Source organism: Rhinatrema bivittatum, chromosome 8 (assembly GCF_901001135.1).
Source record: "Rhinatrema bivittatum chromosome 8, aRhiBiv1.1, whole genome shotgun sequence".
Classification (NCBI taxonomy): Eukaryota; Metazoa; Chordata; class Amphibia; order Gymnophiona; family Rhinatrematidae; genus Rhinatrema; species Rhinatrema bivittatum.
Genome location: NC_042622.1, coordinates 129,544,204 through 129,556,749, shown reverse-complemented (window position 1 = coordinate 129,556,749; position 12,546 = coordinate 129,544,204). Strand labels below are relative to the sequence as shown.

General features: G+C 47.1%; 1 protein-coding gene across 3 annotated transcripts in view; it reads right to left on the bottom strand.

Moving 5' to 3' along the window:
- AKNA (AT-hook transcription factor) overlaps positions 1 to 12,546 on the bottom strand; it is a 123,023-nt gene that overhangs the window by 86,629 nt on the left and 23,848 nt on the right. For all 3 annotated transcript variants that reach the window (XR_003858109.1, XM_029611374.1, XM_029611373.1), the window contains exon 2: positions 7,424 to 7,967. Coding sequence is in view for 2 of the 3 variants with exons in the window: in XM_029611374.1 (XP_029467234.1) it covers positions 7,424 to 7,796 (373 nt within the window). In the remaining variant the exon portion in view is untranslated. The remainder of the gene's footprint in view (positions 1 to 7,423; positions 7,968 to 12,546) is intronic.

Below are 12,546 nucleotides of genomic sequence, written 5' to 3'. Positions count from 1 at the left end.
TGCAGCTGATAATCCATAGGGGAGTACTTTGTATTGGTAATGCTGATGTTTGTAGCGAAAGCATAGGAACCGCCAAGAGGAGGGGTGGATTGGAATGTGAGCGTATGCATCCTTCAGATCGATTGAACGCATCCAATCGTTTGGTTGCAGCAGTGGTAGTATGGACTTAAAGGTTACCATCTTGAACTTTTCCTTGATCAGGAATTTGTTGAGTTCCCGAAGATCTAAAATGGGTCGTAGACCTCCCGAACGTTTGGGAATCAGGAAATAAGGGGAGTAGAATCCCTTGTTGTGTTGCGCTTGGGGGAGAAGTGCAATGGCCTTCTGATGGCGTAAAGTGGAGAGCTCGAGCTCTAGTTGAGGTTGATTCCTGGCACTCCGTGAGGTGGACAAATGGGGTAAGTTCGGTTTTGTCTGAAACTGAAGACGATACCCGTGCCTCACAATATCCAATACCCACTGGTCTGATGTTATTTGCTCCCAGAAATGAAGACGCGTCTGAATTCTCCCTGGTGGTGACGGGGGGTGTGGTGGTGGCTTGAAGTTCAAAAAGACTGGGACGCCTTAGGTACAGGGGCTTGTTGCTGGCCTTGCTGACGCGGCGTACGCGGTTTACCCCTACGAGGTATCTGTGATTGATGTTGGCTAGTTTGTGGTCTCTGATATGTGGAATACGATTGGGGGCGGTATCCCTGATATGACCTGTAAGGTTTTCGGCCAAATGGTGTTCTGCGAGAATACGAGTAAAAATGCTTGGAGGACTGGAAAGACGGTTGAGATTGCAAAGATTGCACCACCAACGCCTCATCCTTCAGTTTACCCACTGTTTCTTGCAGTTTTGTGCCAAAAAGATTTTCCCCCGTACATGGAAGGTTAGCCAGTTTCTCGTGGACGTCCTCCCTGATGGAACTGGAGCGAAGCCACGCTGTCCTTCATGCCGCTATGGCTGTTGCCGACGCCCTGGAAGAGGGCTCCATGCCCTCATACACAGATCGGAGGAGATGTCGGGTGCATGCCTCCATGTCATGTAGAGTACTAGGTGGTTGGTCTCCGGTAGTGGAGAGTAAACCTTTCATTGCCTGGATGCACTCATACAGGTACTGAACCATGTAGAACTGATGATGCATTATCCTTGTGGTGAGTAGCGCATTCTGATAAATTTTCCGCCCTACTTCATCCAGGTATCTGTGGTCCTTATTTGGTGGGTAGGTGGCGTGAAGCTTGTTTTTCTTAAAGCGGTTCATAGCCGACTCCACTACTACCGATTCATGTGGCAGTTGCCGAAGTGCATAAGGCATGTCCTTTTTGATTCTGAACTTTGTCTGATTTGCGGGAAACCGCTTGTAAAGACTGAGGTGTTTCCCAAGATTTCAGAAGCAGTCGATGCAGCATATCATTCGGAGGAAGTGTGGTGGGTTCCCCGGACACATCAAAGATTTTTAATAATCCTAGGGTTTCCGACCTAGGACCAGGTACCTTTTGGATCTGTAGCTGCAGGATATTACCCATCTTCTCCAGGAATCTGGGATATGACAGGTCCTCTGGTGGGGAACATGGTTCCTGGGGGGCTTCCGGTGTGTCTGAAGGAAACCCTGTAGATGAGGATGGAGATCTGGACGGGGAGAGAGAATCTGTATGAGAGTGAAGAGGCGTCAGCGAGTGACACGGGGTTATCTCCTTTGGTGAGGAAGGTGGAACAGCCCCTGCGGCCTTCAGAGGTGTAGTAACCTGTTCAAGAACTGAATCTGGTGTCGATTTGTCTAACACAAACGAGGTTTCTAGAGATTCGTAAAAACCAGCTAAGGATTGAGACGAGCCAAAATGCGTCCTTTGTTGCCTGAGACATGGTGGTTTTACTCTTGCCCTGTGGTTCCACGTTTTTGAGTGGCCGGGGTATACCTGCTCGCCTTCCTGAGGCTCTCGCCGAAGACGAAGATGATTGTGACGAGGTGAGGCAGATTGGTGAATGATGGCGTCTTGTGTGATGATGTGACGCCCCTGAGGATCTAGAGGTAGATGGACTGACGGCTCTAGATTTGTGTCCTGATGGCATCTCCTGGCTATGCATACGATGTCTACGCTTATGTGTATCTCGTCCTTTGAACTCAGGCGGACTATGTGTGACCTTCGATCGTTTGGAAGAGGTGTTTGACGTTCTATGTCTAGAGTCACTGGAATTAGAGTGTGATCGTGCGTGGTGTTTATGCTTATGCTGTCTTTTGCATTCGTCCGGGTCTTGTACTGGTTTCCCCGATAAGGAGTATAATTCTGGTCTGTGACCTGTCTTGACTGCGACCATAGTCCTTACTTGATTCGACAAAGGTTGTGGGGCCGAAGGACTGATCACTGTTGGTTGCAGCGTCGAGGTGTGTGCCCTCGGCTCCGGCACAGTTTTGCGTGCCGTGTGTTCCGGCGCCGTCTTGTGCGCTGTGTGCTCCGGCGCCCTCCTATGCGCCGGCACCTTGTGCTTCCACGGGCACGGCGCTGTACTGTGTGGCGCCCTATGGCGCGTGGAAGATTCCGATGGCGCCTTATGGCGTGGCGAAACATCCCGCGTCGACGCCCTCTTGGGAGTAGAGTGATCGGAGTGACCGGACGAAGGAATCTGACCTGGGGAGTCAGAGCCCTGCTCTCCCTGAAAATTTTGTCCTACCTCCCACGAGGCTGCTCTCTTTACCGAATGTGGAGGTTTCTTTACCGGGCCCGGCGAAGAATGGGCCTCCGATGGGTCCGAGGTGCTCAGCAGCTCTTTCAATCTATAGGCCCGTTGGCGTTTGGCTCTGGGCGACATTCTGGTGCAAAATTCGCAGTTTGACATCATGGCCATCCGTGACAGACATCACCTTGCCGCAGCAGCAGCGCTTAAAGCCCGATTTGGACATGAGGAGAAGATAGCTCCGCATGCGATCCCGCGCGCGGAAAGAACAGACTGAGGAGAATCTGTACTTCCTGCGCGGGAACAGCTGCGCAGCCGCAGAGGGAACAGCATGGCTAATTCAGCCCTGCTATCGACGGCAAAAGACAGTTGAACGATTTTACAAGAAGGAAGGGCCTTTTTCTTTAACTTAGCAAGGACTTTGTGTATAGTAGAAAAGTTACAAAAATATATAGGGGCAATTTTGAAAAGCTCACGTTATATATAATGTATGTGGGCACATTTAGCCTGCATAAATCTTCTAAAGGAAACTACCAACGTTGGCTCCCTTTGAAAACTTATCAGCTACAAAATATGCACACTACAATCACCCGCGGATTTGCACAGTTGACCAAGCAAAGGCAAAATAGTGCGTGTAAAAATGTACACACATTCTGTTTTACTTACCCAACATAAATACCCCATCTCTACCCAAGAAACACCTCTTTTTAGTGCAGCTAAAAGCCAAGCAGAAGAAAGGCAATTTTCAGCCAAGTCATTTTACCCGGAAAAATGGGCTTTTAAAAAATGTCCTTGTGAATCTGAGTGAGGTAGAAAAACGAGAGTGCAAGAGAACGCCCCCAAAAATGGATTGTCTGAGTCCTGATACTTAAGAAAGCCCGTATGAAGCCACGGCTTTCTGTAGACCCTTCCATGGCCATGGCTCAGTGGGCATTAATACAGGGCACATATCTCCAAGCTAGGAATTTCCTGTGCTGCGCCTGCTTTAAAAAAAAAAGACACATTCCTCAGCAAATCTGCAGCAATAAATAGAGGAAAGAAATTGTAATTCTGTTTAAAATCTTTTATGGAAGAGGCGTAACTAAAGCAACTAAGCCACTGAAGTGGGAGTTTGATTAGCAAGCATAGAACGGTTTATTTGGGACACTCCCCAAACACATTTCTTTACATTGTGAAATCAGTCTGGATAAGAGGGACAGACCGCAGCAGGAAATCTCTATTCCGCCACAATGGTGTCTATGAAAAAATTTTAATTATACCTGCTTGGCTGACAGCAACAGAGGATCAGATTGGCTAGCCAAAGGCAGGCAATATACGGCTACCTGAGACTAGCTAGGTCTCTTTCTTGTTTGGGGGGGGGTTATTATATACTTTTTTCCTAAAGTCGCCTATGGCCAATAGCTTTGCTTCACCTTTGACTCTGTTAAGATGGTCCACTGGCAAATAAGGTGCGTTATGCAGGCTTCTTGCAAAATTTAAATTTACCAGCGCTGTATGCAGATGTTCGTGTATATGCACGCACGATTGCGTGTGATAACTGGAAGTGCACACATGAAACAAAATGAGAGCAATAAAATTATACTACCGACAACGATGGGAATCCCGGGATAATTAAAAAAACAAAACAAAACAAACAACTTTTCATGCAGGTGAACAGGCATTTACTTCTGTAAAAAGATTAGGAAACTGTCCGCCCTCCTCCCCCTCAGTGTGGGTAAAAAAAAGGTACGCGCACTGTTCACAACATGCATGCTGTTACCTGCGGAGGAAAAAAGTGGCAGGATTAGTTAGGGAAATGGAAGAACATGCGTGAGGATTTCATTTTTTAAATTGCTGAGTATAATCTCACACACACACACACATACACACTGCGCCTGCTTTATGCAAATTACAAAGTAGCGGGAAATCCCCGGCCAGGCCCAAAATTTCAAAGGGAAACTCTGAGGGGAGAGGTCTTTGGCGATGAGCATGCAGGTCCTCTTGGGCCTCTCGGGCATTGAAAGAGTTACCCCCTGAATGGAACTGGGCATGGAGACTGATGCGTATAGAAATGCCTGCAGGGCTTGGAGGCCCACGGGAGCCTACAAGCTAATTTCTTTTTTTTTTTTCAAATTGTACTTTATTGCCACAACATCAAGCAGAAAAATAACACATTACAAGAATGCAAAAACCAAACCTATATATATTTGTAGTAAAACTTTTCCATTACATAAAAGTAAAATGAAATATATAACAAAGCATAACACGTTCAAACCCCCCAGACCCTCTCCTTTATCAGATCAAGAGTCGAAATATCAGAGAGCACGTCATAATAAAAGCAAAGCTGTGATTTACATTTCACAGAAACCATTGTAAACTGAAAGACCCAACTAATATCATAATTAAATAAAAGTAATTAAAGATAAATAGATGGGCAGTCCCTTAACAATATTAGAATGAATTACACATGGTCAGCTCTAGATTTAAAAAAAAAAAAAAAAAAGGAAGAAGAATCTACACACATGAGGAGATCCAGCATACAAAAGGATTCCATATAACGTTTAAACCTTGGTGAAGTATGATTTTGCAATGCTGTCAGTTCATTCAATTCACAAATCTCCTGCTGCCTCCACACCACAGCTCATACTCTTGGTGCCTCTACTAACTGCCACTGAGAGGCTCTCTTGCAACCTTGCTGCTATTACCACACCAAATCCTAACCACCACTCATGGTCAGTCTCCAAATTTGGAGGCAAATTTCATATCCCACTTTCACATTTCAATGAAACCATCACCCGAGTTATCTCCTTAATAAGTATAAAGACCCCCCCCCCCCCCAAATGATACAAGCTAATTTCTAAAGGTAACCTACCTACAGATTTACACGGGTAACCAGATGTTTCCCCACAAAGGTGGGTTTTGAAAGTTTGCCCCTTAATGCTCACTTTATCAGTGTTCCAGTTTCCCCAGTCTCTCATTTTGCCTCTCGTGTGCACTTCCAGTTAACACCCAAGCTTTGGTTTATAGGTGGCAGTCACCAAAACAAATCTAAAATGCCCTTTCGTGTTGGTGTTCATGTGGTAAGCCTGCTGGGCCCGGGTGTCGCCTGCTCATTCCCATGAGACCCAATACTGTCCCACAGCCATCACTCGCGCAGTAGGGAGGAAGCATCCATGGGTCACAAATCAGTATAGAAAGGAAAGGTAAGGAGGAGGGATCACTCCAGTGGCAGCGATATGGAGCCGTCAGCCTAATGATCTCACTTTAGCTCCCCTTTTCATCATTCTCGCAGGCTGATGCAGAAACCTGTGCACTGCAAATCAGCACATGGTCTCCTACTGCACAAGCTATTTTTTTTTTTTTTAAACTCCTGATGCAATAAGATAATGGCATGGTAATCCATCAGGAATTTAAAAAAAAAAAAAAAAAGGCAGGCTGCATGTAAAATGTGATTCAGCAAAGGTAAAATGCACATTTTAACTCAAGAAGGGGGGCGTCCCCGACACATAGATCATACAGTGGCAGCCATTGCTACTTAGTCTGATAAATCTGAACTTATGCGGCTATCTGCCGAGGTTCATGACTGCAACTTAACCGGATAAGTCAGTGTTTATCTGGCACGGCTCGCCACTACTTAGCCAAATAAGTACTTATCCGACTAAGTAACAACAGCAAATAGCCAGATAGCTGGATAAGTCCATACTTATCTGTGAACTGATTTTGACATTTTTTTTTTTTTACTGGTTTTAAGTGGCAGTGCAGTAGTGCTGGAAACTTAACCCCCATCTCTGACCCTGGAGTTAAGTTTCCAGTGCTAAGAAAATGCCAGCTGGGCCTACACACTGCTCTACATTGAGGAGTAATGCTTAATGGGATTTCCATGCAAAGGCACTACTTCCACTTTAGCACACATTTTGCGAGCGTAAAACTCCTTACTGCATCGGCAGTAAAGTTTAAGCTCACAAAATGAGCGTTTAAATGCGGGCAAAACAGTGTATTGGCCAGCGTGCACCTTTCTGCATTAGACAGTTTGCGACTTTAAACACTTCACTTAGGGGCCTACTAAAGGTTTTCTCCAGTTTTGTTTCTACAGGAAAAACTGCTTAGTAAAGCAGGTCCCCTAACCTCCATGTGTGCTCATGGACAGAGTAAGTTCTTTGAGGAGGCAAATTGTTTTGTACAGTGCTATGTAAACTGATGGCCCTATATAAATAAAACATTAACCACTCTGAGAATGAGCACATGGAGGATTCACACAAAGGCAGTCCAAGCTCTCCCCCAAAGACTTCCCTTTCGCAGCTTTTCCAAAATGTTTAAATTCCAATCTTACTATTTATTGAATTCTATCATCACCCTTTCGCCAGCAGCAGGGGTGGGGGGAAAATCAGAGGACAGAACAATCTTAAATTAGATCAACGGCCACCAAGTTCCAGGTGTCTGGCGGAGGCCACACAGCCAATTAGTAGGGGCAGAGCCTTGGCTCTTCTGGATAAGGGCTGATAGTCTTAGTGTCCATCCTGTTACTACACATTACACGTTGCACATTAAATTCTGCTGCATGGACATAATCTAAATTTACTGGTGTACGACAGTTTCAGGCACTCTAAATTAACAGTTCAGGCGACTGCAGGTCACAAGGCACTGTCTCGCCACTTGATCTCTACATTCAATTATATTTAGGGTGGTAGTTTATGGGAATGAGAAGGGGGGGGAGGGAGGAGGAATCTGTGCTTAGAGCTGACGTTTCTCCCTCCTTTTGCAAGAAGATCAGATTTGTAGCAAACTTACCATCAGGGTATCCCCCAGCAATGTAGCCACCTCGGGACTCTGTAAAGAGGAGCAGTTCCGAATCCCCCGGGTCGCTAAGGTCAAAGCTCCTCTCCTCTTCTGCCCCTGATAGGTCCTGCGGGGAGTAGGGCTTCTTGCCAAAGCTGATAGCCTGTTGGCGATGGAGGTCCTGAGGGGACTGTGGGTAAAAGCTGCTCTCTTCCTCCCAGCCTGCAATGGCATTCTCGTCCATTCCCAGGGCACTCTGCTCATCCATGTACCTCTCCGAGTCCCTCTCATCTCCTTCCTCATCTTCATCCTCCCAATCCCCTGGCCCGGTGTCATCATTGGCATCGGATTCTCCCTGTTCTGCCAGTGGCGGTGAGCTGCTCATGGCATTTGTCCTCACCAATGAGGCCTTTGGCGGTGCACGGCAGGAGAAGAGATGCTGGAGCGTGAGCCTTTCACTCGTGTCACTTTATTGGGCCATTGTGGGCATCCAAGTTCTTTCCACAGGAATGTGGGTCAGCGACCGACTGCCTCGTTCAACCCAGCCGCATCCTGCCTGTGACCAAAGAAAGCGCCAAATCAGAATAAAGAGGTCAGATCATGTAAAGTTCCATTCAAACAGCTCTAGACAAAAAGCGCAGATTAACAATGGACACACTTCCCAACCGAGGAGCCTTCAAATGTGCTGAATGTTGTCCCCAGGGATTGAAGGACATGCTCAGTGCATCTGGCCTGCCTAAAGAGTTCCCTGGCAACCAGATTCTGGGTTCCCCAAAGACTGAACAGATTTATAGGATCCCATGAGGTGGGAAGCATCAAGCTTAGGATGTATCCCGGGTTAAACAATTATTTTACCTTACAGGAACAATTTCAGCAGGGGCTGGAATGAAGTAGATTGATTAAGATCTGCATTCCTACTCTTCTTTACAGTCTACTTCATTCCAGCCCCTGCTGAAATTGTTTTAAATAAAAGCTAAAGGATCTTTCAGGCTCTCACAAGAAAGAACCCCACTTTAAAGCACTGGAAGAAAAAAAGCACTGGATGCTAGGGCACAAACACATCAAAAAGCAATTTAAAAAGGATTGCATTATAAAGGATAAATTACTACTTACCTGATAATTTCCTTTTCTTTAGTACAGGTAGGTGGATCCAGAACCAGTGACTTATGCACCTCTACCAGCAGATGGAGACGGAGCAATGCTGACGTCATGGTATATATACCCCTGCACCGACATCAGTCTGCCAGAATTCTCTGCAAAAGCCAAATGTGGACAAACTAACAAAAACTTGATTATTAACAACCACTCCAGTACTCAGCCAACAGGAAACCACTGAGCTCGGACAAGGAGTGCAATAACACTAGTTTAGGGACTGGATGGACTATTACCAGTACTCCCTGGAACATGCAGCCATGCAGGAGGACCATAGCACAACCATTCGGCAGCCAAGGACGGGAAGGTGGACCCGCTTGTCTGTATTAAAGAAAAGGAAATTATCAGGTAAGTAGTAATTTCTCCTTTCCTAGCGTTCAGACAGGTGGATCCAGAACCAGTGGGATGTATCAAAGCTACTCCTGAACAGGGCGGGAGGCTGCCCACTGTCCAGACAAAATCACAAGCGCGAAGGCTGCTTTCTCCCGGGCCCACACATCCAGGAGATAATGCCTGGAAAAGCTGTGTAAAGAGGACAACGTTGCAGCTTGGCAAATGTTGACGAGAGACAACAATCTAACCTCCGTCCATGACACTGCTTGAGCCCTAGTGAAATGAGCTAGGCAATAGCTGCTCAGCATCTATATACCTGGCCGTGACTACTTTAATCCAGCAGGCTAATGTAGTCCTCGATGCTGGCTCGCCCCATTTACTTCTACCATGGAGAACAAACAGGCAATCCGTCTTCCTGAAAAGTTTAGCAACATCCAAATACCTCAAGGTAGGCCTGTAACAGGCAATATGCCTCCACATCTCTTTCCCTGTACAGAGATGGCAGGGAAATGGACTAAATCAAGTGAAAATCCAAGACCACTTTTGGCAAAAAGGAAGGAACAGTACACAGCTCTATTGCCCCCACAGTCACTTGTAGAAATGGATCCCAGCAAGAAGAGGTCTGCAGTTCGGATACTCGACACACAGAACAAAATGCCAAAAGTAAGTGTTTTCAAGGTCAGTAACCTCAAGGAAAGGTTACGCATCGGTCAAAAAGTAGAATCCGCCAAAAAATCCAAAACTAGATTAAGACTCCACAAGGGCGCTGGTAAGCACAAGGGAGGACAAAAATGCTTCACTCCTTTCATGAAATGGGCAACACCTGGATGAGCCGACAAGGGTCCAACATTCACCTGACCTCGGAAACAGGCAAGAGCCGCCACCTGTACCTTTAATGAATCGAGGGCCAACACTTTACTCAATCCATCCTACAAAAATTCCAAAATGAGCGTGATCTTAACTGAGCGAGGAAGAACACCTCAATCGCCAAACCCACTCATAGGCTAAGGAAGTGGAGAGCTTTTGCTCCTAGCAAGGTGGCAATCACCACAGTAGAATATCCATGCTTCAGCAACCAAGCCCTTTCAAGGGCCAAACCATAAGACACACTAGAGTCAGATCTTTGGAAGAACAGGCCCTTGCCATATCAGATCTCTGTGTGCTAGAAACCAGAGGGGAGAATCCATCAGGAGCCTTCACAAATCTGCATACCACAGTCTCCAGGGCCAATCTGGTGCCACCAGAAGCACTATGCCCCTGTGACTCTCGATCTTCTGAATCATTCTGTCCAACATGGGCCACGGGGGAAAACCATACAGCAGCTTGCCCTCCAGCCATTCCAGCACGAGAGCATCAATGCCTAAGGAATTTGGATCTTTCCTGCAACTGAAGAAGCGAGGAAGCTTCGCATTGCGAGAAGTTGCCAGCAGATCCAGAAACGGAAGGCCCTAGCGATCACTATTAGCTGAAATGCCTTGTTTGACGATTCCCATTGTCCTGCATCCAGACTGTTTGCTGAGAAAGTCAGCTCTTGCTTTGTCTTTTCCTGCAATGTGTGAGGCTGAGATTTCCTGAAGATGCACTTCTGTCCATTCCATAAGTTGGGCTATTTCCTGTGACACTTGCTGGCTCTTGGTTCCTGTCAATCGATGTAAGTCACTGGCATTGCATTGTCATACATTATCAGGACCACTCGACCCTGCAATTGTTTGCCAAACTGCAAATATCCAACTGGACCGCAAGGGCTTCCAGCCAATTGATGTTCCAAAGACATTCTTCTGCACTCCAGAGCCTTTGCGCTGTCAGCTCCTGACAGTGAGCTCCACAACCATGAAGGCTCACATCTGTCGTGAGTACTAGTTAGTCCACTGATCTTAGGGAGACCCCCTTTCTTAGATGATCTGCTTTTAACCACCACTGCAGGTGAGTGGTGACCTCCATCGGTAGGTGAAGCAGAGTCAAATAGTCCTGAGACTGTGAGCTCCAATGAGAAAGCAGACTGCATTGAAGAAGACACATATGCATCTTCGCCCATGGCACTACCTCCAGGCTCGCCACCATCAATCCAAGCACCTGTAGATAGGACCACACTGTTGGGCGTACTGTGTTCATCAATAGATGTACCTGCATCATCAGCTTCTGAATATGGCCCTCCGGCAGGAACATCCTGCCTTGTTTGATGTCGAACTGAACACCAAGATGCTCTAGCGACTGTAATGGGTGAAGATTGTTCTTGGCCAGGTTCACCACCCAACTGTTGTGTTTGAGGCATTGTGGACCCTTGGTCGCAATGGAGATGACTCCGCCCACGGGGAGAAGCCCCGTGGGGAACCACTGCGATAGGCTGACACAGTTAGCAGACACATAATGGATAGAGTCTTTTTTGTACTGCTGTAATTAGATGGTGAAGCAGGAAGGTAAGGCACTGATCCATGAAGTGCGAATACATTCAACAGGCTCAGAAGTGTAGTCTCACCCAGATGTTCATGATAAGCAGGAGCCCGCAGTGCGGGTAAAGCTGCGGCTGGTGGGTGGAGTGGGAGTGCCGGATCGTAGAGGTACTCACAGAGTGAAGGCGTCTTCCTGATGGTAGAATGGTGGGACCGTAGGTCCGTGGTGCAGGATATGAAGTAGATAGGCCCTCAAGGAGTGAGTACCCAATGGTCCAATATCCTGTAAATGAATAGAGAGAAAAGACCCCCCGAGGAGCAGTTGTTTTGGTTAGTGAGGACCCCGAAGGGAAGTTGGAAGCGAGAGACCCCTGAAGAGCGGGTGTGTAGAGCTTCTGCTGGAGTGAGGCCCTTAGGTGAAAGAGGCATCTAAGCGTGCAGCTTAGAGCAGTCAGAGTAGCGAAGCGAAGTCTTTGCTAACTCAAAGTGGTAGCGGAAACGGAGGCTAGATATACCCGGAGGTACTGACGTCATGTGGTGGGGCCGCCCCCGAGGTTCCCACCATGATGTGTATTTGAGCGTCGGAGATGTGCATGCCACGGGAGTGAGCATGGCGGATGGGGATGCCCATGCTGGTCTGGAAATGCTGAGGCCCTCGGCACCGGAGACAGCCACCTTGCCCAAAGAGAGAGAAAGGGGAAAAAAAGAGGCAAGGCAGAGTGGTCGCAGCCGTCTGTGACCGACGGATGCAACACCAACCTAGCTCCTGCAACAAGGAGATCACCTTGTGCGAAACTGGAGGCTCTCTTCCAGACTCTTGGCCCGAATCAGCCAGTCACCCAAGTACAGGTGTACCAGGATCCCATACTATCTCAACTCCACCACCACCAACACCACAATCTTGGAAAAAGGCCAGGGCATAGTGGCCAAACCAAAAGGTAGTACTGGAAACTGTTAATGATACCCCAAAATCGTGAAACATAAAAATCGTTGCTGCTCTAGCCGGATGGGAATATGCAAGTATGCCTCGGACAAATTCAGAGACATCAAAAGCTCCAACTGTTCTACCACTACCACCGAGCACCAGGTTTCCATGCAAAAACAAGTCACACGCAAATGATGATTGACTCCCTTGAGATACAGGATGAGGCGAAAAGAACCCTCCTTCTTGGGCACGACAAAATTAATGGAATATCGGCCCATATTTTCTTGAGATGTAGACACTGGAAACACAGCCTACAGAGTGAGAAGTTTTGACAA